The sequence below is a fragment of the Buteo buteo genome, unplaced genomic scaffold, assembly GCF_964188355.1.
Source record: "Buteo buteo unplaced genomic scaffold, bButBut1.hap1.1 HAP1_SCAFFOLD_216, whole genome shotgun sequence".
Classification (NCBI taxonomy): Eukaryota; Metazoa; Chordata; class Aves; order Accipitriformes; family Accipitridae; genus Buteo; species Buteo buteo.
Genome location: NW_027439380.1, coordinates 69,200 through 95,145, shown reverse-complemented (window position 1 = coordinate 95,145; position 25,946 = coordinate 69,200). Strand labels below are relative to the sequence as shown.

Sequence of the window (25,946 nt, the reverse complement as noted above, 5' to 3'; positions counted from 1 at the left end):
CGCCGCCTTTCTCCTCTTCCTCGTCCCCCGCCGCCTCCTTTCCGCCGCTCAGCACCCACAGCTGGTCCAGGGCCAGGCGGAGCTGTGGGCGCAGGCTGGTGCCGCGTCTGCAGAGAGCAGAGAGGAGAGGCAGGCGGTGAGCTGGGGGTGTCCTCCTCGGGGTCCCCCCGGGCCGAGCCCTGTCCCCCACCTGCCCTTGGGACAGACATCGATGGGCGCATCCAGCACCAAGGGGCCGGGGCCTGGGGCTGGGGCCGGGGTGTCCCGGGGCTGGGGCCAGGGCCAGGGCTGGGGGAAAGGCAGCTGGGCTCTGAGGGTCTTACTGCAACTTGGCGATCACCAGTTCCTCCTGGAGGAGGAGAAGGCGTCTCTCGCTCCTCTTGCGGCCCCGGGTCAGCCGCACGTCCGCGCTCAGCACCGCCTCGGCGTCGGCGAGAGCCTCCCTGCAGAGCAGAGAGCGGCGGGCATGAGAAAGGCCGCTGCCACCGCGGGTCCCGGCCGTGCCCCCGAGGCACAGGGAGAGCTCACCTGGAGCCGCAGCAGCAGTTGGCCTGGCCCATCCTGCCCGGGAGAGGAGGACCCTCGCCGTGGACCGAGGACGCGGGCCAGTCGGCGACAGCGGGGATGGGAGGCGAGGTGCCGGTGCCGGTTCGGTGCCGCTCGGTCAGATCCTGCCTCCTCCCAGTGCTCCTGCGTGCCAGCACAGCTCCGTGCTGCTGTCTCTGGCGGCCGTGGGCTCCAACTGACCAACATTCCGAGCCCAGCGACCAACATTCTGAGCCCAACGACCAACATTCTAAGCCCAACGACCAACATTCTAAGCCCAACGGAAAGTGGGAGGGGCACTGGGGGGAGAGTTCTTTCCAATATGGCCGTCTCTGCCTGGCACTGGGGAGCCCAGGGCTCGACAGAGCAGAGGGGAAGGGCTTGGGACTTCTGCAGTCTTTCTTGCTAGGACCTTCATGCCCCAGAACTGTGCATTTCCCTAAGCCACTGTGTCTTAGTCACAAGTGTGTGGCTATCCCTGGATTCCCCTTGCTTGTCTATGTAGCACCCTTCCCATTCCCGCCCTTCATGCACATCTCCCTGTGCCACTGCGATGAGGATTAGAATTGTGTGGGTTTTCTCTAGCCAAAGCAGTGGTCAAATTGGGGAGGCTCTCTCTTGGCATGGGACAGTGAGAAAGAAGATGACCATGCTGATAGGGTGCAGATACAGTTTCCAACTTGGTAACGGTAACTTGGTGTTTTGTGCTTTCTGCATTGCTCTGTGTGCCTCAACACTTCACACTGCAAGAGAAAGGGAATGTCATGGTCTGGACCCAGACACCAATATGGACCTCCCTCCCCACGAGAGGGAGAGTCTGTGCAGCATCACACTTTTGCTCTGCCCTCATTAAGACGAAAACCACTTTCACCCTAGACGATTCGTCCCTGAGAAAGACAGCTCTCAGACCATGCAACACTAGCTGGGACAAACATCCTCTCCTGGATAGTGGCATTAAGATAGGCTGTGTATTTTGAACCGTCTGAAGGTCATTGAAGAATGGCCTTGTGAGAAGGTAATCTTGGTGAAGCTGTCGACGGGGCTTCTACGGACATGGGCTCACACACTAACAGACATAGCCATGTGCCACTTATTCTCTTGATCAGCTAAAATATATGATCCATTCGTGAATTGATCTCTTCCTGAATAAACCTCAAACTTCTGAAACAATGACCTAACCAGCTTGAAAAGGCCCCAGGACAGAAACTGAAGCCATAGTCTTAATGGTCACTTTCCTGAAGAGAGATACTGACTTTACAACCTCACTCTGGTTATAATCACAGGATTTATCTTTGCTGCTGCTGCTGCTTTCTCCTCTGAGGCTGGGATTTTGTTAGAGCTATTTTAGACCAGGTCCATGTGATGCAATGCTGACTCTGGTCAGGACTATTCCATGCTCCTGTCTAGAGGCTGCTGCTCACTGTTTGGAGGGAGGAAGGGAGCCTAAAACTTCCTATTTTATCACAAAACTGTCTTTTTATTGGTAGCCCAAAATATTATTGTTTTATGATCTTCTCCAAATAGAAAAATCCCTTACATAAGTCATTTCACCTGCAGCTGGTACCACTTTCACAGCCCTCTCGATCCTCTTCTGTGAGTGCATTACAGGTACAAGCACGTGGCCATCCCGTGGGGTAGCATGTGAGCAGACAACAGAGGGCTGAAGTCTTTGAAGTGGTTTGTTGGCAGGCAAAACAAGCAGGAGAGGCTTTCCAAGCGCTCATGGTGCTGCAGTCAGAAAAGCGTGTCAAGAAAATGTGTGGAGATGAGCTGCACGGTGAGCGTGGGGCTGCCTGTTCCCGTCATACCCAGAAAAGTTACTGTAATTTGTGGTTCTCCTATTCTGGGCCAGTGGGATGAAGCTGGGGTATAACCTTGAGAACTTAACTGGTCGGGAACACAGAGGAAGCAGTCAAGCACAGAATCTGAGAGAAGTGTAGTCCTGAGCATGTCCTTTATCAAGGTGCCTTGAAGACATTCTCATAGTACAGCACACAAAAAAAGAATTGGGCAGCACGTGGAAGAAGACTCAGAAGAATGCCAATACTACTGCAACTTACCATAAGAAAAGTTGCAATTTCAGCATTTCTTTCTGTTCTCTGTTCATTCTAGCACTGTTCAAGACAATCTGGAATGTCCAAGAAGTGACTGTGTCTGGTCCCGCAGTTAGATGAAATCTCCCAGCTGTAAAAACAGCTGCTGCTGCCTATTTATCACACAAAAACATGATTTCTTGATGGTAAGTCTAGTTCCATGTTGCTCTTTGCCAATGTCAGCAGATGTTGATGTTAATATATACAGCATCAGGAGCAACAGAAGGAATCACTGTGGCAGCTGTATTTTTTCCTCTGCAATGAAGGGCATTCCTGCCTTTTATTTGGACTTTGTCTTCAGAAGTAGAAGCAATGCACTACAGTGTACAGGTTAACATCACTTCAGTAGGCTTTTGTGAGTAAATAACAGTCCCATAAGCTCTAACGACATGAGAAATGTGGGATGTGAACTAAATACGATAAACTACTGAGTACAGGTTTTTTTTGGTAAAGTACTTACACATCCATGAAGGAAAAAAACAAAATGAAAACACAATGTTTTGGGATACAACTGACATTTTCCAGCAGGAAAAATTCACTGTGTGCAGCAGAGTTCCTGCTAGGATAGCAACAGTGCACACTGCGGTTACTCTTTGGACAGTTCATGCTAGCTCATCCTACAGAATGGCCGTCTTGCCAGGATGATTCTGAGTAAGAAGTTTTACTGCCTGCATGCTCTGTTAAGTTAGCCCATATTTGGGGTTTTCTGTTTGTTTTGGTTTTTTTTCTTGATGTTTGCTTGTTGTTGTGTTGCATTACAAGTTACAGGAGCCTTACATTGAAGGGAAAGAAAAACAATGTTAATGTATGAAGCCCTTTTTGTTACTCTAGTGAGCACTTACTTATGCCACTAATCCCATGAAGTTGCTTGCATAATTATGCAGCCAAGTTAGAAGTTACCCACATGAGTCAATTTACTCATGAAGGTACATCATTGCTAAGGACGATGTTGTTGTTCCAAACAAGGCAATACATTTTGCTTTCTCTCTCAGCACCTGCTCCTCAATAAATAGAAGAGGGCTGATCTGGAGTGAGAATTGCAATACAAACACCCAACTACCTGGAGTTTTGTTCTGCAGAACTCATGTTAAAATCGGGACTCATTCTAATTGGGGTCTGTCAAACAAATAGAAAGATAAGCCTTGCTTTTGTAAGACAAACATGAAAGAGGTTGATTATCAGGCCCGATTTCCCTTAGATAGTTCACTGCATCCCAGGTTACATACATCTTTTCACTTAGAAGCCTGGAGGTGAAGTGAATGCTGCGTGTGCTTTTTTGTTTATTTATTTTTTGTTCTGTACAAAACAATCATCTCATGTGGAACCTTGCAGATGGCTTTGCAATAGATTGTAGTGGGTATATACCCCCTTACTCTAGTCTCACTTCTAGATTTCAAGTTAATTGTTCTTTTGTATTCAGAAGGAGAAAGCTTGTTCAAATACCAACTGCAACTGCCGGGAAACTGGCAGGCAGGCCTGTTGCTTTCTTTGGAGGAAAAAAAAGCAGCTAATTCTTGTATTCACAGGCAAAACATTCATAGCTTTTTAGTAGGTGATTTTTAAACTATAAAGACGTTAGAATTAGGTGAACACATCTTTGTTTTAATGTGCCTCACTCAACACTTTGTATTGTTATGTGTGAGGGATACATTTTTCATGGTCAAATTTCAGCTATGTTGCATGTAAATATAGCAGCATTTGTAAAAGCTGAGAAACACAGCATGTTCAAAGTTTCGTACAGATATGTGATGGTAACCTACCTTAATTGTCATTTTAATCAGTAAGTACATCCTCACGTATCATTCCTGAAGCAAGTGAAGTGAGGTGACAGTTAAATAACTCAGGCAATTAGACATGAAACACTGTGAAGTTTTCAGGTGGCTGCTTTTGTTTCATAAACCAAAATATCAGAAATCCATATATCCAGTCAACAAGATTTGATATAGCAGTTATTTATAGTTTATAAAGGGAAAATGGGGTTTATATGGAATATACACTTTAAGTGAATTCAAGGCACAAAAAGTTTAAAAAAAATTAGCAGAGGAGCTATAGGTATGTTACCGATGGATAAACAGAAAGAACATACATAGGTTTTTCCCCTTCATTTCTGAAGGAAGAAAACAGCTACAGTGCAAAGAAGGATGCACCGAACTAACTTACAACCAAGGGAATGTGGAATAAAGCAGCAGGAAAAAAACGGCTTTGTGAGACAGGGGTAGCAATCATCTTAAACGCCTAAGCATTTGTATGTGTTCCCTACTTTTTGTGGGTAATCGCTCATAGTGTAATAGTGTGTGTTCAAAATTCTATTCATCTTGTACTTGCATTTCACATTTTAAAAATTCATAAGCATTGTTCTCCTGCAGTAGAGGTGAAATCCAGAGGCTTACAAAAGTCAGGAATCTCAGCAGGAAAGAAGAAAAAGATCATTTGGTTGTAATCTTTAAAACTAGAGTTATTCACTAAAGCCTTTTTATAAGACAAGCATCTAGAACACTTTTGTTTCACGGGAAAATACTAAAATCGGTAGAGGAATGGAAGTCTTTCAAGAAGGAAAGAAAAAAGGTGGTGCTGATGTTACCCAGCAAAAATTGTGATTTCTATCTTGGATCTTGTGGTGTTTGGTAGGGTGTTTTAGTCCTGGTTTTTGTATTGCTCAAAGTCTGTGAAAAAGCTATCATCTTATCTTGAGATACAGGCTGAAAATATATTGGCTATTGTAAAATCTCTCTTACCTCATTACATGTGGGATTGGAGGTATGGGTCTGATTTGCATTTCATGAATGTTTGGGGTTCTTTGTGTCAGGACAATATCTCACAAGGCCTTTCATGCTGAGTGCAGAAGGGAACCTGACTCACAGGTTCCTGCCCCACGGGGCTTCATCGTCCTGCCCCTTTGTCCTTCCCCTCCTCCTCGTCCTCGCCCTCGCCCTCGTCCTCGTCCTCCCCCAGGCAGGCGGCCATGAGGCCTGCGGGGGCCGGGGCCGGGCCGGGGACGGTGTCCCTGCAGGGTCAGGCAGCAGGAAGGAGCGCCCCGGGGCATGCTGGGAGCTGTAGTCCTGGGGCACGGGGCTGCCGGGGGCCCTGGTGGTTCCCGGGGCATGCTGGGAGCTGTAGTCCTGGGGCACGGGGCTGCCGGGGGCCTTGGTGGTTCCCGGGGCATGCTGGGAGCTGTAGTCCTGGGGCACGGGGCTGCCGGGCGGCCATGTTGGTCTCTGCAGTCTCTGCTCCAGCTGCGGCCCGGCTGAGGTGAGGGCTGGGGCTGCCCGTGAGGCGAGCGAGGCCCTTGGGCGGGCGTGGGGGTGTGGGAGCCGGGCCCGGCTGAGGGAAGGAGAGAAGGGGCAGGGTGAGGGGGGTCGCAGTCCTGGGTTTGTGGGTTTCACACAGACTCCCTCTTCAGAAAACACAGCCTCTGTGTGGGTCAGCGGTCCCTGCAGAGCTTTAGTATTTGTAGCCGTTTTTATAAATACACAGCGGGCTCACACGGTGCTGTGCTTCTTGTAAACTGAATCGCTGGATTCAGCATGCCCCGGGAACCACCAGGGCCCCCGGCAGCCCCGTGCCCCAGGACTACAGCTCCCAGCATGCCCCGGGGCGCTCCTTCCTGCTGCCTGACCCTGCAGGGACACCGTCCCCGGCCGGGCCCCGCCCCCCACAGGCCCCATGGCCGCCTGCCCCGGGGAGGATGAGGACGAGGACGAGGACGAGGACAAGGACAAAGAGGAGGAGGAGGAGGAGGAGGAGGAGAAGAAGAAGAAGAAGAACTGACGTGCGGAAAACAGACTCCACAATCAGTGAGATTGTAAAGTAGGTATGTTTATTCAGCGCTGGGCAGCACGGGGGGTAGTCCCACCAAAGTCGTGCGTGCCGTCGGGCCTAATTGTGCAGGTTAAGTACATGTTCTACATAGGTATTCATTAGATTTCCGAGAAATGTTGTACATATTCATTAGTTTTCTGGGAAGCTATTAGCATATGCAGATGTCTTTTACGCAGGCGCATTGAAGGTCTCTGGTGGTCTTCCATAGTCTTGTCCGCTATTTGACCCGCCTCAGGTGATTCTGCGCAGTATGGTCTTTTACATATGTTGATACATCAGTGCTCGTTAGTGCTCTTATTATCTAAGTTCTCATTAGTGGTGTAAAACCATATGGTTAGTTTAAGCTAAATTATCTACAAGGTCGAGAACAAAGGCAGGAGTTCTTCTCTTTTCTGGCCCTATCTATTCAAGCAAGGTCTCTACTTGTGCCTTCTTAACAAGATCGTAAATACATCAAACATTTAATTAAGTTTTGTGATTGTTCATGGTTCCTTCTTGCTCATCACTCCCAAGTAGCAGTCTCTGACAGGCTTAATCCTTGATGAACACCAGTCTTTGGTATGTAAAGTTACAGAGAGACAATCATTAAGCAATTAGCAGTTCATTCTCTATGTCAGAAGAAAGAGAGAAAGAGAAAGAGGAGGAGAAGGGGGGACAGAGCGGTGGACAGAGGTGGGACAGGGAGCAGGAGAGAGGGACGGAGGGGAAGGGTGAGAGGAGAAAGGCACGGAAGAGAGAAAGAAAGGGAGAGGCAGGGACAGAGAGCAAGGGAAGGACAGGAAACAGCCCAGAGAGCCTGAGAAACAGAGGGATGCGGATCAGGACAAGGAGGGGGAGAAGGACAGAACAGCCGTGGTCTCCAGGATGAAGATGGCGGGGGAGCAGAAGGGGGTGGGGAGCAGGATGGAGGCCCAGAGAGAAGAGAGAAGGCCCAGCCAGCTGAGCAGGGGATACAGGCAGGAACGAGGAGACAGGCTGCAGGAGAGAGAGGAATGAGGAAATACAGACAGGGAGTGAGACAGAGAAAGAAAGAGAAAGAAGAAAATAGTGGAGAAAGGGAGGAAATAAAAAGTGGGGGCAGGGAGCCAGACAGAGCGTGATGGGGAGAGACCAAAAATAGCAATTCTGGGCAACTGCCCCCATTTCTTGAGCACTCCCCAGGAACTGCATTACCGGGAGCCTCGAGGAACGTGCTGCCTGCCAAAGCCCTGTCCTGGTCCCAGTCCTGTGCCCTAATATTGGTGATGAGCATTGCCTTGCATAGTGGCCAGGACTAAGGGCAAAACAGGACAGCTGGGGGGGGGAAGGGGGAAATTCACCCAGCTGGTTTTGGGTTGGGTTTTTTTTGCTTGATGTTTTTGCTTTTAGAAAGAATACTGTTTAAGCTCTAAATACAAACTGCAAGGAAAAAGGAACCAGGCATACCAGTCTGGACACATTTAAAGCCTGAACCCATTCAACAGCTGCACCAACCACCACTCGCTCCTGCTGCACACGCTCCACCGCCTGCCTGCAAGTACAGGCAGCCGCCCTGTTTCTGGAGTGTTCCCCAGGCACGGCAGCACCAGGTGGCTCAAAAAAACATGCTGCCTGCAAAAAACTTGAGTACAGCTGAATTCTGGTCAATTTTTCCTCTTTTTAGGCTGGGTTAAAGACTCACCCATTGGGAGATGGCTCAGGACCATGCCGGGGCCAGTGGCACTGCTTCCTGCTGGGCCCCACCACCAGCTGCTGGCTGCCCTGGGCTTCCCCCTGTTCTCTCCAGCTCTGCTTTCTGCCAGCACTGGGGGCACCCCAGAACAGCCTGCCTGCTCCCCACAGCCCCACTGCCGTCCACGTCTGCAGCTCATGCATGGTGTCCACATGCCACAGCTGATTTAGGGGGTGGCAGGTTTCTCTTGTGGCAGCCTGGGAATGGGGGCAAAGCAAACCCCATCCCTCCCTTTTGATCTTTGTCCCCAGGGAGACCCAGTGGAGATGTACCGTGCGCTGGAGAGCGTCCTTCAGGGAGGTGAGAGCCGATTGCAGAGCAGCGCTGAGAGCTGCCTGACAGCAAAGGCGCCCGGTGGCCACAGAGGAGCCCAGGTGAGCTGGTTCTCTCGGAGGCCAGCAAAGCAGCCTTCCTCTGCCCCTGGTTTTGTGAGATACGGAGCAGTGCAGAGATGTTTCTCAGGCATCCAGGCCTGAGGAGGGTTTCCCAGTGCCCCCGTGAGAGATCGTGGTCCCAGGCAGCATCTCCCCCTAGAGCCAAGGCCGTATCTAGCCCCCTGGAGCCGGGTACGGCTGCCCTGAGGGGTCTCACAGGGAGGACGGGGTCATCTGCCTGCTGGCTCTGACACAGAAATGATGAGCTGAAGCCCCGTGGCCATGGTTGGCCGGTTCAGCGTCTCCGAGTGCCTTTCTCCCATGGAGCATTTAAGCCAGGCACTTTTTTGGAGTGTGATGGATGATGTGAAGGTGGATGCTGGTGATGTCCTGGTAGCTCTGTCCCACTCCCACTTCAAAGTTATGATGTCTGAGATCTGGGGCCACCTGCAGGCTCTGGCAGAGATGTCCAGGGAGTTTGTATTCCGTTTGTGATATCTTAGGGCTACAATGAGTTCAGGTTATGGTATGCTAGCATTGCAGTGTGCTAGGGCTATGGGATGGCAGGATTACAGGATGTCAGAGTTTAAGCGCATTAGGATTAAAGCATGTTACTGTTACGGACTGGCTGTGGGTTTGTTGGCCCTGGGTTCTTGGAGTTATGTTATTTTTGCCTTGTCTTGTGTCCTGGGTGGTCTTTTTTTTTTTTTTTTTTTTTTTTGAGATTCCTTTTTTAACTTGTTTGCATTTTCAGGGTTTGGATAGGGGCCTTTGGTTTGTGTATGTTTCTTCTGGCTGTTTTTTTTTACTGTTCTGGTGGTTTGTCTGAAGGAGGCTTTAGGAACTCCCTTCCCAAGTCCAGCTGAAGCTCAAGAGGTTTTCTGCCAGTGGAGTTGCTGTGGCACTTGCATCACTTCGCAAGGTCTCTAACTTTCCTTGGGATCACCTTAGTTTCTGCTCTGTAGGAGGTTGCTGGCAAGCACTGAATTCGCACAGCCTGTGCTCCTGTTGAATCGTCTTGTTGCTTTTTGTCACAAAGCAGTTTGTCAGAAAATGTCTAGTGAACGAGGCTTGTGGTGATAGTTCGCTATCTGGATGTTCAGAAACAGGAGAGAGATGTAAGTTAACGTTTTTAAGCTGGATGGAAACAGCAGCTTGAATTTATTAAATGTCTCGGCACACGTCAGAGTAGCTCTGATAGCATCCTTTGCCTTCTAGCAACACTGGGTAAGATCATGAATCTTTAGTCCCGTGCTAGGTTTTCACCTGCAAACAATTCCATGTACTTCTTCCTGCATCTGCTTTTGTCCCTGTAAAAGCAACAGCTGGTCTCTGGGTCTTTTGCTTTGTAGTCAATGATACTATTTTGTAGTTTAGTTCATCTGCATTTCTCTCTTTCTCTCTGTCCTGTGAGAATTAAGTCTATCGCAGCTGAACCCAGGACACTCTCTCACTCCCTCTGTTTTGGATAGCTGAATAATCTAGTAACCTGTTAAGTAGAAGATTAACCAGGCGCCTATTCCTGTACTAAAGAATGCAGTGTAGGAGTGAAAGGCAGAAGCGTCTCACCAGGACACATGTAAAACTGCAATGTCATTGACAGTTTGGGCCGTGTTTGGCAGTGGTGGTTGCTGTAGTCCTGTGCTAGCTTAGTGCTTCTAGCTCAAACTCGGTGCAAAGGTTGCCTGTGAGTTTCTTGCTTGGTTCTGCCTGTGCCTTTGTCTGGCATGGGGTCAATGTTGTTGGCTGGTGTGTGGCTTCATGCCTTATCTGGTAGGCTGATTTGTCTGCTTTGGGAAGATTTTGAGCTGTTGAACAGGTGGGACTGAGAGCAGGGAAGGCATCTGCCTTTGGGCTCTTGTGTGATTTTGTTAGCGCAAGGACACTGACTACTTTTTGGCTTATCCCTGTTGTTCAGTCGAGGTACCTCAGCCTCCAAGAAAGGGAGAAGTCTGAAGGCAGCATCCTCCCCAGCAAGCTTTGTTCTAGGCGTCAGTCTGCCCGATGTCCACTGTGGAACTGACGCCTGTGAAGAATGATGACGAGAGGTGCTGGGACTGCTTTCTCGAGAAAGAGCTACAGGCTGAGCCTTGGGCCAGAGAAGTCCAAGCTCCCAGGGATAGGCTTGCACAGGCTATGTAGAAGACGGACCACTGTGGATCTGGATCGGGGTGAGAGCCCATTGCCTTTACTTGAGATCCACTGTCTTCCCATTGCTGATACGAGGCGTGGTGGGGTTGAAACCAAGTAAATCCCTGAACTGAGATCTGGGGGGGCCACTCCTGTGGTACCAAGGACTCCACCAGAAGCTCATGTCACAGTGCCCTTTCTTCAGCACACAGCTCGGCCTCGTGAGACTAGAGAATGTCCTGTTGCCTGTCTTTGTCCCATCCGATTCAGGGACTTCTCCTTCCAGGTCAGATGGCTTCTCAAGTTCTCAGACTAATCCTTTCCTGGGAACTTTTGAGATACTTGCTAGGCAGCCTGTTTTCTCTTGAACGGACTGATCCAGCAGAATTGTGCTCATGAAACCACAAATGTGGGATTTGAGGGCTTGTTGCACTCAGAAATAAAGCAGGCTGCATCAGTGTGACACTAGGGATTGTTTTGCACAATGAAAGCTAAAGTGAGGCCATACATCCTTAAAGGCAGCTGTGGTTTAGACTCGATGAGCTACATCTGCAACCCTTCCTGCCTCAGCGTGTTCTCTAGTGTGGTTAAGAGATGTAGGTACATAAAATGTTCCAGGTATGAACAGAGGACATCAAGAATTGCAGTAGTGATAAGATTTTTTTTTATTATTTTTTTTTTTTACCTGGAATTGGATTCCCACCTCCAGCTTTTGAAGTCACTTTATCTGGCAGTCATACAGCAGGATTCCTGATGGTGCAGTTCCACCTGTGGGAGGCAATTTATAGCCTCCCATTTGGTGTTGAAGAGTAGCTCAAATTGGAAATAGCCCCTGTTGCAGAGATGGGCCCCATAATGCTGGACTCTAGGGTTGTTAGCGAAGACAGTAGATGAATGACTTCTTGAAGCTGTGTTTTCCACCGTCTTATCTGTATCCTTGAACATCATTTCCCCATAGTTACCAATTTCTTGCTCGTACATGAAATTAATGCTTGAGTTTACCTCCTGACTCGCTAAGCTTAATTTGCTTGTTATTTACCAAAAGATTGTGAAAATGAATTCACAATCATTCAGCAGCCTGCTGAATTATTATCTGCATCATGTACCCAATGCTGGTGGGTACCAACCTGCAGCTGCTTAGAGGAATTGGACTTCTTCTCACTGACTAGGTGGCAAGTGATGCTGTATCAGTCCCCAGATATGCAACACTGTGGGAAAGGAAAGATCTTTTAGTCTTCCTCCTGTTCTTCCTGTTCTTCCTTTTCTCCTCCTCCTCCCCCACTAAATCTAGTTTAAAGCTCTCCATACAAGTCTGGCCAGCCCGTAGCCTCAGTAGCATTTACATATAGGAAATAATATGGGTTTCTTTTTTTCCCCTCCCCTCAGCCCAGAGGATCCCACATAATTGTCCTCAGAGTCCGAGGCAGAGAGAAATCCACAGAAGAGCAGTGGCCAAACAGCAAGCACAGAAGCAGCTGTAGCCAAAAGCGCCTAAGGATGGCAGGGAGTGTGCTGATGTGCAGACAGCTAGGATGCTGAAGGGGTCTTAATTTCATCTAAACCCAAAAACTCAACACACGTGGGGGAGGGGCAGTGCCCCAGGGCCGTGGCCGCGGTGGGAAGGCAGGACTGTGAGGTCACAGAGCCCCGCTGTGCCACGCCGTGATGTGCAGTGCTGTGCCACAGGCACCGCTCCAGCAGTGCCAGCAGCAGCAGCGGCAGCAGCAGCAGCAGCAGCAGTGGCGGCATGGTGCAGGCGTGGGGGGCCATGACCCCCGCCTGCCTCCTTATCCTCTTTGTGGTGTCCCTGCAAGCCTGGGATGTCGGGGCTGCTCCGTGGCAAGCGCGGGGATTAGGTAGGTGGGCAGGCGAGGGCCAGCACCCAGAGCTGGCAGCGTGGCGCAGCACCCACCACACCTCGGGGTGACAGCGGGGCTGGGGTCGTGGTGTGGCAGGGCTGTGAGAGCAGCGGGGCCGGGCTGGGCCGGATGAGCCGCGGCCAGCTTCATGGGCAGCGGGAGGTAGATGTCCCGTGGGGAGGTGCAGGGGGCTGCAGCCGCTGCAGAGGCATTTTCCAGGTGAACGGTGGGGCCGAGAGCAGCACCGCGGGGTGAGGAACCATCCCCAGAGCCGGCCCTGTGCTGCCCTGCCCCAGAGCAGCCTTCCCCTGGCCTGCATGTCGGGGCCAGAGCAGCACCGCAGGGGCCAGGTAATAGCCTGCAGGGGCACTTCTTCCCCGCGCTGGTCACAGCTGTGCCCCGGGCCCTGGCTCTGCCGCTCCCTGGCTGAATCCTGACTTTCAGCCTCAGGGATGTCCGTCCTTGGGAGATGTCTGCTCAGAAAAACAGGAGCATTCCTGCTCTAGCCCGGCAGTGCTCTCCTTGGGTGAACCCAGGTCCCCCAGGCCCTCTGCAGCTTTGGAAACCTCCACCCATGTCTGGGTCCCACGTCATTACCTGACCCCCCTCCAGTGACTGCAGGTCACTGAGAAAGAGGTAGATCACAGCCTCTAATGGAAACGTGCTTGATTACAGCTGTGCCTGTAGCCGATGGCCACCCGACTGCTCAGCCGGATCTTGTCCGGGAGCCTCAGGGCAACCCCACAGGTATGTCACTTGAATGAGCGGGCATTTAGGTTTTAATATTTGTTCATATGAAATTTAAGTTAGTATTTTCTTGGCTGATGCTTAGACATGCAGAAGAGCAGAGAGGGAATGGGTCAGGCTCAGTGATGTGGCCTGGGGCGCTCTGCCTTGCAAAACATTCTTTCCCAGCCTTTCTGACCCTGCGCTGCTTCCAGTGCCTGCTGCAAAGCCATTGGGCTTGTTGGGGTTGAGTTTAGAGCTGGTGTGGGCTCCAGGGAGTCCTTTCTGCCGGCAGCTCTGTACATGGTTTGTTTTAAACTGGCATGTTCCAGGCACCCAGTAACGGTCTGCACAGTGCTCCTGAGTGGCAGGGAGAGACGAGTGCCATGGAGCAACCCTGTGTGTGAACTGCATTCATTGCCGTTCACATCTGAAGAAGTCTATTGAAATATTTCACAGGAGCTTCTCTGTTCTGTTTGTTTACAGACGTGGCTGGACGCAATGGCTATCCAGCTTCCCAGCCGGGTTCCAGGGCTGACGCGCAGGGAGATCGCACGGGTACGTCATGGCTTTTTACTTCCTTTGAGAGCTGCCAGCTCGAAGCCCAAATGTGAGCAAGATGTCTCTTGCAGGTGTGGGAATATAGGCCTGCATCGTGTGTGCCATGTTGTTCTGTGATCCCCTTACATGTTCTGCTATTCAGTATGACAGTGTATATCACAATGTATGATGGGAGCTTCTCGTGGGTGTTTGGTTGCAGATGTGGGTACAGGGAGGGCTCTTCCAGCTTCTCGGCTGGGTCCTGCGCTGGAGCTCACCTGGCATCCTAGGGGTGAGTAGTCAGTCCTGACTGACTTCACAGACTAAGCGCTCGTTTTCAGTATGTTATTCTTGAGAAATTTAACTTTATACTTTCTGTTAAGGTCCTCAAAGAGCAAAGTATAAAGCTAAAGCTGAAATAGGAAGATCTTCCCAGCGGTCACCAGAAGTCCTAAAGGAAATCCTGAAGGAACTGGACAAAGCAGCACGTGGTGGGTATAACCAGAAGTCTTGGGAAGCTGAGGTTTCAGATGCATGTATGGACATGAATCCTGTGCAGCAGGAAGGGATCGATCAGAGCCGCACTGCACTGACACTCAAATTTCACACCTTGCAGGTGCTGGTGAGCTGTAGAGATGGTGCAGAGTCTCTGCTGCCAGTTGTGGTTCAACTGAGCCCCAGGGACGGCTGCTGCCCCAGTTACAGCGTTACTGGCCAGAGCTGTTCTGGGCAGACGTTGGTATCCAGCTGGCAGGAACTGACAGTGCTCACACCTTGAGTGTGTGAGGGACTTGGCTGAGGAGCCGATTCCTGATAAGCCATGAGAGGGCCAGCACCCTGCCAGTCACTGGCAGGGAGAGTGCCCTTGGCCAGTGGACAGGATGCGCCGGGAGCTTGGGGTCACTGAGACCAGCAGACTTTGCCTGGGCTGCAGGCATCCCCTGGGCAGGATGGGAGCACCCCGGCTTCGCAGCCTGGTCTAACCCCATTGTTCTCCTTGATGTCTGAGGACTCTCGGTGACACCTCGGGGTCAGGGACAGGCGAAAGCTGGACACCCAGCTGAAGGCCTGACACCTAACTTGAAGGCAGCTAAAATGAAGGGCTGTGAATTCGGTGTCGGGTGGTCTGCCTGTCTGTTTCTAGTTGTGTTTTCGATAACTTGGTTGTGGTTTTCCTCTTGTTTTGGGGGACTGTGGGCTCTTCACTGCCACTTGTGAAAGTGCCCGGAATATGCTTGCAAGAGCTTGCGGTTCAGTCCACTATGCGTGTCTGTTACCCTTACCATGTGGTGGAGTTGGTATGATGGGAAGTGCTTCTCAGAAGGACTCTTTCCCCACCTGAACTGGCCACAGCATCTTCCTGTCTCCTCTGAGGGAAGTAATTTACCATCATCTTGAAGTTTGCCAAAAATGCACCAAGTGGAATGTGAACAAGATCACATGCAATCTCCTAGTCTCTTAGCAGGTCAGGATTTGCTGTCTCCTGGTAAACTGGAAAGTGTCTAGCACTTAAATTTTTCTCCATGAATGACACATCGTTTGGACTAGTGACTAGGTGCACCCCCAAATGCCCAGGCTTTGTTTCTAAGCGTTATTAATGTATTTTGAGAAGTATTGCCTCCTGAAGATACCACGTTCCTGATGAGGAACGGTTACTTCTAATTAAAGTGAGCCACTTTCTTTCTAAAGAGATGGACCGTGAGACTGTGGAGAAGGAGGCGTTTCAGGAAGGAGATAGTCACGCAGTGCCAGTCTCTGACGAAAAAACAGGGGCAATTCAATCAACAGGCGTGCCAGGTAATTGCTGTCCTTCAGTCATCCAGTGTCATGAATCAAAATCATTGTGTGTCTGCAGCCTCTTCCCCTGGTGCCCGCTACTGCACATCTTGTCAGCAGCCAAACTATTATTAGTACAGAGCGAGTGTTCTAAAAGAAGCCAGCAACGGCTCTCTGAGGATGACTGTCATCTCTGGGGTGTGGAGGTTACTGCCATCAGTGTGCCAGAGGGACACTCACTCGTAACCCTCCGTGTGGATGCAGTGAGATGCTCACCTCCCACCACACCCTGTTCACAGGAATTTGAGAACTTTACCGTTTTGGGGGTGAGGCCATCTGAACCACCCACAGCAGACGATGGGAAATACGACTCTTAATGGAATGTGCCTCCTGCAATACCTGCATCCCAGAGCTTGCCCTGAGTCCCCCTAAGCACAACAGAGGGGGATCCCTCCTGTGAACTGAGGTCCAAAGGGATTCACTGGCGGATGGGGCATGGGCTTAGAGGGAACCTGTGCCACCCTCCTGCATCTTCTGTGCCTGAGCCATGCTGAGGCTTTACCTTTCTCTGATTCTTGGCAGTGGCAGTGCTGTCCAGCCCTGGAGAAGCCCACCACGCCAGGAGATACGAATTTTCTCCAAAGAGTGCAGGTAATTAGCAGTCTTGCAGGGGGCCATAAGGGGAAGACAAGTCCTGAAACCTGGGGGCATGCAAGCAGTGCCCACGCTGGACGAAAGGCGAAGAGGGAGAGAGCGAGGTTCAGGTGTCTCCTGAGAGGGCCTGACTCCATCCCCTCAGGGTGTGGGTGATGGGCTGGGGAGAGAGCTGGGGGTGGCACTCCCTGATGCAGGGATGGGTTTTGTCTGTGTCGCTCAAAGGAACGATTGGTCAAACAGCTGCGCTCCCCCACATGCTCTCCATCTGGCCTCATGAGTTCTGTTCAGTGGGACAACTTGTCCCAAAGGGTCAGAGAGAGCCTCCAGGCAGCAGCACTAGCAAGCCTTGGGGAGTGAAAGTGGGTGAGCGCAAAAGAAATTGTGTGCAAACGTGAAGGGTGGCCAAGAAGGGGGAGCAAACCTGTGACACTGGGAAAACTGGATTACAGCCGTACCACAGTGTGAGCAAAGCTCTGAGGAGAAAGAGAGGCTCCAGAGTGCATTGATTTGCAATGGCTTTGGGAGTTTCCTTTGCTTCTACTGAAACCAAGGAAACATTGCAGCCCCAGCATGTTTGCTGGTGCAGAGATGCTAACAAAGTGAGAAAGAACATTTCCTGGCAATGTCAGACCTCCTGTGAGATTACCAGTAGCGTGCAGGACACACTAATGCACAGAATTGTTCCTGCAGGTGTGGATGACAAGAGAAACACAAATGCTGTGGATCCTCAAGATTTCCGGTACTACTGCATAGAAGGCGCCGTGGCGGTCCTGGGCTCCGTGCTGTTTGGGATGATACTGTGTTGTGTGATCTGTCTGTGGAGGAAGAGACGACGGTGAGTTGTTGGGAGGTTTTTTTGCCAAACTTCTGTATTAGATGGCTGCTATTAGCCATGAAACATTTAGAGGTAGGGTATTGTGGAGTGCCGAGACAGTTACTGGCCAAACTCTACTGAGATTTCTGCTGTAAGATGTTTTAACTGGCCTCTCAATTCATGGGCACTCTTTTGTGAAACGCCTTCCTCCTGTGGCAAGTGTTAGTTAAAAGTGACCCTGCCTCGACAAGAGCAGACCCAGCGACAGACGTAGGATGAGCAAGGTCAGGAAGAAAAACGAGGGATGACATTGCCATAGAAAGTGAGAAGCGCAATAGTGACATCTTTCTGCCAGTGAACCTGCCAGCAGAAATCACCCTGTTGGGTGATGCCGTAAATCCCAGAGGTTCACCTCGACCAGGGTGTCCCAGCAACTGAGACCGTGGTGAGGAGCCTTCCCAGCTCTCGGCCTTGCTTTGGAGAAAGAGTCAGCCTGTCCCATCTGCACCTGAGCACTGCCAGCATGCGTGTTCTCAGCACAGGCAGGGTTTTTTTCTGTGCAGGGGTACGTATCTCTTTGGATACGTATTCTGAAGAGAGGATGGAGAGCATCTCGCTGAACAGAGAGCCGAGGCTGTGCCCTTGTCTGGTCAGGGACAGGCAGGGGAGCCGAGTGCTGGTCTCTGCCAGGCACGCTGAGAAAGGAGAACAGGAGGCTCTCCTGGCCCTGCAGCGCTGTGCCCAGCTTTGGTCCCCTCGGTCTGTCGCGGGCAGGTCTCCTTCCAGGCACGTGCAGAGCAGGCAGGTCAGGATGGTCAGGGCCGAGAGGAGACGAGCCGTGGGCAGGCGAGCAGAGCCCCAGACGAGGGGTGCGGGGTGCCCCGTTTTCTGCACGGAGCTCTCCACGCCCACAGCTCCCACGCGCAGCCAGGCATCCGCACCCCGTGAGGCGCCCAGTGCTGCCCCGCACCCTCACACCCGCCCGGCCCCACAGCCGCGGTGGGGCCTCAGCAGCCTCCTCTCTCCGCAGGCGCCTCTCCGCAGCTTCGCGAGCCCGGTCCGACACCAGCAGCTGCTCCTCGGGCCTGGACAGCCGGAGCAGCCGCTGCAGCACCCCGGAGAGCTGGACCCGACAGCAAGAGCCATCACCTGTGCCTGGAAAACCGGCCCGCCTGCCACAGAGCAGCAGGGAACGGGCCTCCGCCAGCCCGGACAGCCGCCCGGCCCGCCCGCCTCCACCCCGGCCCTCATGGCTGTCCAACTCAGCCAGCCGGCTGTTGCGGGACCAGCCCAGCGACCTCGAGCCCCCAGAGGAATTGAAGCCACCCGCCCGCGCCCCAAGCCCATCGCGCCGGCCCTCCTGCAAGGGCCTGAGCCAGCCCCACCAGGGTATGGGTTTGGGCTACAATGACAGACTCCTGACGGACAGCTTCAGGGATCGACCATTCGTGTCCGAGTAATGGCACAGCAATAAATACAGATCAGTAGCACAGTGGGCTACAATGACAGACTCCTGACGGACAGCTTCAGGGATCGACCATTCGTGTCCGAGTAATGGCACAGCAATAAATACAGATCAGTAGCACAGTTGTCCAGGTCGTAATGGCAGCAGACCCAGGGATTCACCAATCCTGGGCCGAACTTCGCATCGGGGCACACAGGGACCTGGATGCCCACGGTGTCAGCAGGCAGGGAGCTGGGCATGGGACCCACCAACAGGCTGGGGGAGCCCAGCTTCCCTGGTGGGACTGTCCTGCTAAATTCTGAGCCACAGAGGCACCAAAGGGGCTCGTTAACAGGTCACCATCCCCACCTCTGCTCCCTGTGCCAGCTTTGTCCTGGAGCGCACAGGACAGGGGTACTGTGTAGGGCAATACCAGCCCCAGCCCCTCCATTGCGTGCGCGCCAAATACACCACATAAGGCAAAGCCAGAAATAAAACACAGAGCAGCACCAAGCTGCTATTGAGCCATAACTGCTTTTGGCTGGGATGGACTTAATTTTCTTCCTAGCAGCACATATGGTGCCGAGTGTTGGATGTGTGACCAAACCAGTGTTGGTAGCACACCCATGTTTTGGCTATTGCTGAAGGCTGCTTGCACGGCCCCAAGGCCTACTCTGTGCCCATGCTGCCCTGCCAGCGAGTAAGCTGGGGGTGCGCTGGTGGATGAAAAGCTGGACATGAGCTGGCAATGTGCACTTGCAGCCCGGTCAGTGCAGGTGGGTGGGGGGCGGGGGGGTCTGTGAGGGGTTTGGGCGGTCCGCGCCTGGATTTGTTGAGGGGATGTTGGGGTCTGTGAGGTGTTTAGTGGGGTCTGCGAGGGGATTTGAAGGGTTTGGGGGGTCTCTGAGGGGTTTGGCGGGGTCTCTGAGGGGTTTGGGGGAGTCTGTGAGTGGAGTTGTGAGGTGTTGAGGGGATTTGTGAGGGGATGTTGGGGTCTGCGAGGGGTTTTGGGGGGGATTTGCGAGGGGCTTGGGCGGTCCACGAGTGGATTTGTGAGGGGATGTTGGCGTCTCTGAGGGGTTGGGGGGGGTCTGTGAGGGGATGGAGGGGTTGTGAGGGGATTTGTGAGGTGTGGAGGGTATTTGTGAGGGGATGTTGGGGCCTCTGAAGGGTATGGGGGTGTCTGTGAGGGGATTTGAAGGGTTTGGGGGGGGTGTGAGGCAATGGGGGGTCTGTGAGTGTATTTGTGAGGAGATGTTGGGGTCTGTGAGGGGTTTGGCGGGGTCTGTGAGGGGATTTGAGGGGTTTGGGGGGGTTGCGCAGTCTGTGAGTGGATTTGTGAGGGGATGTTGGGATCTCTGAGGGGTTTGGGGGGGTCTGCGAGAGGATTCGAAGGGTTTGTGGGGGTCTGTGAGTGGATTTGTGAGGAGATGTTGGGGTCTCTGAGGGGTTTGGCAGGGTCTGTGAGGGGATGGGGGGGTTCTGTGAGGGGATTTGTGAGGTGTTGAGTGGATTTGTGAGGAGATGTTGGGGTCCCTGAGGGTTTTGTGGGGATCCGTGAGGGGATTTGAGGGGTTTGGGGGTGTCTGTGAGGGGATGGGGGGGATTTGTGAGCAGTTTGGGCGGTCTGTGAGTGGATTTGTGAGGGGATGTTGGGGTCTGTGAGGTGTTTGGGGGGATCCGTGAGGGTATTTGAGGGGTTTGGGGGGGGCCTGTGAGGGGTTTGGGGTGTCTGTGAGTGTATTTGTGAGAAGATGTTGGGGTCTCTGAGGAGTCTGGGGGGATCCGTGAGGAGATTTGATGGGTTTGGGGTCTGTGAGGGGACGGGGGGATTTGTGAGGGGTTTGGGCTCCTGTCACACAGCTCCTCCTGCCCAGGGCTGTGGCTGGCAGCACAGACAGACCCGCCTTTTGGGAAAGATTTGCCGACCCAGAGCAAACGCGGGGCAGCTCCTCTCCCTCCCTCCCTCCCCGAGCAGGCGCAGACCCCACAGCAGCACTGAGGGACGGCAGAGCTGCACGCACACCTCGCAAGCGCTGCCAAGGGAACAGCTCCGGACCGAAGGGCCCTTCCCGAAGGCCGTCTCTCCGCAGGCGTGCTCTGGTGGGGACACAGCAGGTGCCCTTGCTGTCCCCAGGCCTCCCTGTGGGTGTGATGGCCCTGAGGTCTGATGCATGCCTTTCACCCCATGCAGGCTGTGCTGTGGGCTGTCATGAGTCCAGATTCAGGATCCTGCCGGCTGCGCCAATCTCTTGCCAAGGGGCGGAAAGCACCTCGCTCAGGAGGAGAGAAGCATCAGTGTGTTTTATTGAGGTGAAATAATAATTTGACAGAGTTCAATAAATACGAGGAATTTAACAAAGTTTGACAGTGGTTTCCCGAGGTTCAGTAAGTTGGACGGCAAGGTTTGCCTTATTAATTACGGCACGGAAGAAACGTACGAAGGAGAACTGAGTTAGAATCGAGGTGGAAGGATTCACACAGAGACCGGAGATGCAAAAGGGTAAGGAAGACCCTCCCGTTGAGTCGTGAGGTTCAGAGGGGACCCCCTTGCTTTCTAAACTCCTTATGGAGCCTAGGTGCGGCTCGGTCCAATCTTAGTCTCAGACTTGGACAACAGTTTGTCTAATGGAATTATCTGTACAAAGTTTATAATAGTTAATATTAAGTAGCTACGTGGATTAGTACTGTTTCCTTAGTATGAACTCAGCATGCTGTCAGTCACTTAGCAAAGATCTGCTATTGAGAACAGGCCTCTATGCCTCGAGGAGCAACCTTGAGAGGCGTCCCAGCTCGAGGGGAGATCACTGCCATGCAGCCACGCTGCCTAGGAGGGAGAGCTGAAAGAAGGCTCCCTTAGGCTGTCATATTTATGGGATAAAGTGGCTGGCTCCTAGTCAAATCACATGCAATGGGAAGGGTATGCATGAGACTCCCTGTGCCCACAACTTTTTTTGCTCCTTGATAAATGAGTCTTGGAAAAACCACCCGCTATTCCTGTGTTAATCGCCTGATGAGTGTTCCAAGGTGATAGGCAGCGGTGCTCACTGGGTCACTCGGCTCCTTTGTGGGTTTTTCAGAGAAGAGATTGAAACTAGAGGAGTTCTTGGCCTGGCTATGGCTCCTTTACCTCCTTTGGAGCCTGTACCAAACTACGGCTAGTTTGGTTATGGGGTTGAGTGTACCCGTCACACCGGCTCTTGGGAAATGAGGGTACATGTGACCCTGTGCGAGGTCAAGCTAGAACATGCTTTGCAGTTTGTGTATTTACTGCCCTGAATTTTCTGCTCTTCCTGGCTGTCTTCTGTGGTTTTCAGCCTGCTCTCGCCTCCACAGAAAGAAATGCTGTGTGTATGAAAGAGGCCATTATGAATCTTCCCTTAGGAGGTTTTTTTTTTGCGCTCTGCTCCTGAATTACTATCTGTAGTATATCTGCCAATGTTCAAAATATCTTTCTAATTCCCTGGTTTAAGTATTCTGACCCTACTCCAGCTACATGTTACTATGCACAACTCCCCAACCATCATTTTTTATTTCAAGTTGTTTTTCATGAAATAACACACATTGCATCCAGAATCCTGTGTTGCTGTTCCATGGTTTTCTTCACGGTTTTCCAGCTGTATTCCTCCTCCCCATGATAAACAGTGTTGCCAGTATTTCTTTTTCTCTTAGAATACACATGGTAAGGGTGGTTGCTGGATGTCTCATCCTTTTTAAGGCCGGGAAGACACGTTCTGAGAAGGCCTTTTCCTAGTCCCAGGTATTCAGGGACGCAAGACGTGCCTATCCCCGTCAGCTCTGTGGAGGATTTAAGAGAGGTTGTGCACCTGAAGGTTAAACCGTGCTTCTGTATCGGAAGCTGAATTTCAGCAAGCAAAAGCAACTTCCCCAAATCTTAAGTTGTGTGTCTTTGAATGCTGCAAAATTGAATTAAATAATGAACCTTGCATACATCTTTCTCGATTAAGCGTACAGTGGATGTCTCCTCCTTCAACTAGGCTGGAGCTTAAAAATCAGCTTAAAAATACTGGATAGTGTAATTTTTGCTGCACATGGCCTCAGTCCACTTGGGAGAAAATTGGATTAGTTACACAAGTCTTCGTGGAAGGCTCAAAGAGAGCCTAAGGTTTTGAGTGCCCTAGGATGCTCTTTTCAGGTAGGTTAACAGGCACGTATAAAGCCTGTAATGGCGTAAGGACTCCCCAGAACATCTTCAGTACAGCTATATTTTATGTAAGCTGCTGTTTTCATGCAACCTCAGCTAGTGCTGTGCTGTTCTTTACAGGATGGGGTGAGTGGTGTTGTCTTTGGCTGTGTGGGCTTAAATGTGTTTCCAATGTGCGTGTCAAATAATTACCTGTGAAACAGACTGCCAATCTGGCTGAAGCCAGTGCTTCCGAGAAGATGAACTAAAAGCTTTGATGGTACAGTCCTGCCATGAATACGATCCGGTCAAGTAAGTGTTGATCATGTCCAATCTGTTCTTTGAAGATTATGGGAAAATGGCAGAGATGTGTGTTTTAACAAGAGAGACACGTGCCTACCTTTTTCTTTTTTCCCCCTCAAACCTTTTAGTTACATGAAGAAACCCTTGGGTCCACCTCCACCATCATATACTTGCTTTTGTTGCGGAAGACCTAGCCACTATATAAAGAACTGCTCGAAAAATGGGGTATGATTGTGGGGGACTTCTGGTGTTACTCTAGGTGTTAATTATTTTACCTGGGCAGTTATGCAACAAATACATGAACACTCATATTAAGAATTGTTTCTCTTGGGGTGAAAGGCAGAGGTTATATGGCAATGTTGCAAAGCCCTTCCAAATTCAAAGGGAAGCTGGAATTATAAAGGTGGAATTTTCTTTCTAGGTCTTAGACATTAAGTATGTCCATAGATCTTTCTCTATGAACTTTCATGCGTATTTTCATATACTTCAGTATTACTGGAATTTTTTCTGTTTTCCACTCTTTTTAATGACAGTTCACTGTTTTTATTATTTTGTATCAAACCAAGACATTTCTCTTGACCCCATCTATTGCATATTTGCGTGTTGTAATTACACTAAGTCCCTGGTTGAGTATTGATACCATTTCACGTTAGTCACTGAAGGTATACACGTGAGGTATGAATTCAACCTTCACCTATAGACGGCGAGTGTAGGTTTCTCCAGTGACTGATTCAGAGCACAAGATTAAGCTCTCGCTCTGAATTGTGCTTTGGAGGAGGAGCAGCGGGTTTGTCTCTTCTCTGAGTGGATGGTGAGCTAAGGGATATGTCAGCCTTAAGGAACCTGAAGTTAAGCCAAAGAATGTTGCTGGAGTTCAAAACCCCGCTCAAGCCTTTGGAACATCCTGGCTATATTCATGTAGGAAAATAAGTATTTCAGTTGAGCAACCCTTACACTAGGTAAAAGGAGAGGATTAAAGGCTTTTGCTGCTTAAAATCATCAGGGAAATGTCATTTTAAGTGTGGGTCTTGAGGTACGTCTGCCTCTCTTTTCTTGAACAGGACAAAAAATTTGAGTCTGTTCCCAGAGTTAAAAAGAGCACAGGAATTCCACAGAGTTTCATGACAAAGGTGAAGGATCCCAATACGAAGGGTGCTATGCTGACAAGATCTGGAAAATATGCAACACCACCTTTTAATGCCTAGGTATGGAACTAAGTGGACTGACCAAAAAGTGAAGGAGAGAAAGCACGCATAAATCTGAGTGGCAATGCAACCCAGTTGGCCAGCATCTGTCATTCCAAGGGAGGAAGCACTGTCATTGTACCTTAACCTGAAAACCTGTGGTACTTTCTAATATTAAAAGAGGGTGGTCCTACTGCTCATGCCCCTGGAAGTTGGCTAAACTTGCGGTGTGCTAAGAATCTGCGTTTCTGCAAAACACTTCAGTAGTGTTTACAGGGGAGTCGTTCTCCTTGAAAGCTCATTTTGCTTCTGTTTTCTGTTTCAAAGGCTTCTTGCCAAATTCAACAGGTAGCTGTTGGCCTGAGATTTCCTCCCCCTCTGACTTTTATTAAATCCCATGTGTGAAACAGACTAACGTTTTCCTGTTGCTATAAACTGAGAAAATACTACCGTGTGCTGATGTCGTGGTTTAACCCCAGCCAGCAACTAAGCACCACGCAGCCGCTCACTCACTCCCCCCCCACCCAGTGGGATGGGAGAGAAAATCAGGAAAAGAAGTAAAACTCCTGGGTTGAGATAAGAACGGTTTAATAGAACAGAAAAGAAGAAACTAATAATGATAATGATAACACTAATAAAATGACAGCAGTAGTAATAAAAGGATTGAAATGTACAAATGATGTGCAGGGCAATTGCTCCCCACCCGCCGACCGACACCCAGCCAGTCCCCGAGCGGCGAAAATCCCTGTCCCCCCCCCCTTCCCAGTTCCTAAACTAGATGGGACGTCACATGGTATGGAATACACCGTTGGCCAGTTTGGGTCAGGTGCCCTGGCTGGGCATGAGAAGCTGAAAAATCCTTGACTATAGTCTAAACACTACTGAGCAACAACTGAAAACATCAGTGTTATCAGCATTCTTCACATACTGAACTCAAAACATAGCACTGTACCAGCTACTAGGAAGACAGTTAATTCTATCCCAGCTGAAACCAGGACAGCTGACAAGAGTGGCTGTTTTAAAATGCACTTGGTAGCACTTTTGGTTTTCCGTCATGGATCTCCTTTTGTAGAAGCTGTAACATAGACGTCTTCCTTTTAGAAAATGTAATTACTCGGAGACTACCTTTATCCTGTGCCTGCAATTTACATTTATCCTCTGGCAAAGGAGAGGTGGGATTCATTTTGCCTGATTTCTAGCTGTCAAAAAAAAATTTTCCTAGTCTGAGCTTCTTTCTTAGTTGATCCAATGAATGGGAGAGTTCTGCAGAAAGAAAAGTGTTCCCCCCTCCCTTTCTAGTGTTGTGGCTGTAGAAAAGTAGTTTAAACTAAGCACCTGTGTTTTAGAAGGCTAATGTGGAGTGAGAAGAATTCCATCTCTTCTCTTCCTTTGGTAAAATCCAAAGCTTGGAAAAGTTTTCCTTTGCCCATCTTTAACTTGTTTCTTTTTCCTTCCCCGCCCTTCCTCCAGGGAAGCTTCTGCTAGAGAAAAGAAGGAAAAGCCTCCCTTTTTACCAGAGGAGTCGTCCTCCTCCTGAGATGATGATGATCCTGTTCCAGACGAGCTGTGATGTCTCTGTTTGTAAGGATCTAATGACTGATGCAGCTGTTATTCCCTGCTGTGGAAACAGTTATTGTGATGAATGTAAGTGTTACTCCCATATTTGTTGATTCAAAACATCACATCTGATCTTCTGAAAGCAGAAGGAGGAGATAACAAAATAACTTTGTTACCAGTTCTATTTAATATTTAATATGAATTGAATACGAAAGCGCTCTTCTCGTATAAAGGGCAAAAGAAAGCCAGGAAGCTTTTCCCCCTTTTTT

General features: G+C 50.5%; 1 protein-coding gene across 1 annotated transcript; it reads left to right on the top strand.

Moving 5' to 3' along the window:
* Positions 1–10,371: 10,371 nt before the first annotated feature.
* LOC142028246 (uncharacterized) lies at positions 10,372–18,505 on the top strand. Its single transcript, XM_075022214.1, has 9 exons — positions 10,372–10,714; positions 13,208–13,279; positions 13,745–13,816; positions 14,019–14,090; positions 14,182–14,289; positions 15,488–15,595; positions 16,157–16,225; positions 16,922–17,066; positions 18,076–18,505. Exons 1-9 carry the CDS (start codon positions 10,579–10,581, stop codon positions 18,503–18,505), a joined length of 1,212 nt encoding a protein of 403 aa, XP_074878315.1. The 5' UTR covers positions 10,372–10,578.
* The last annotated feature ends 7,441 nt before the right edge of the window (positions 18,506–25,946 follow it).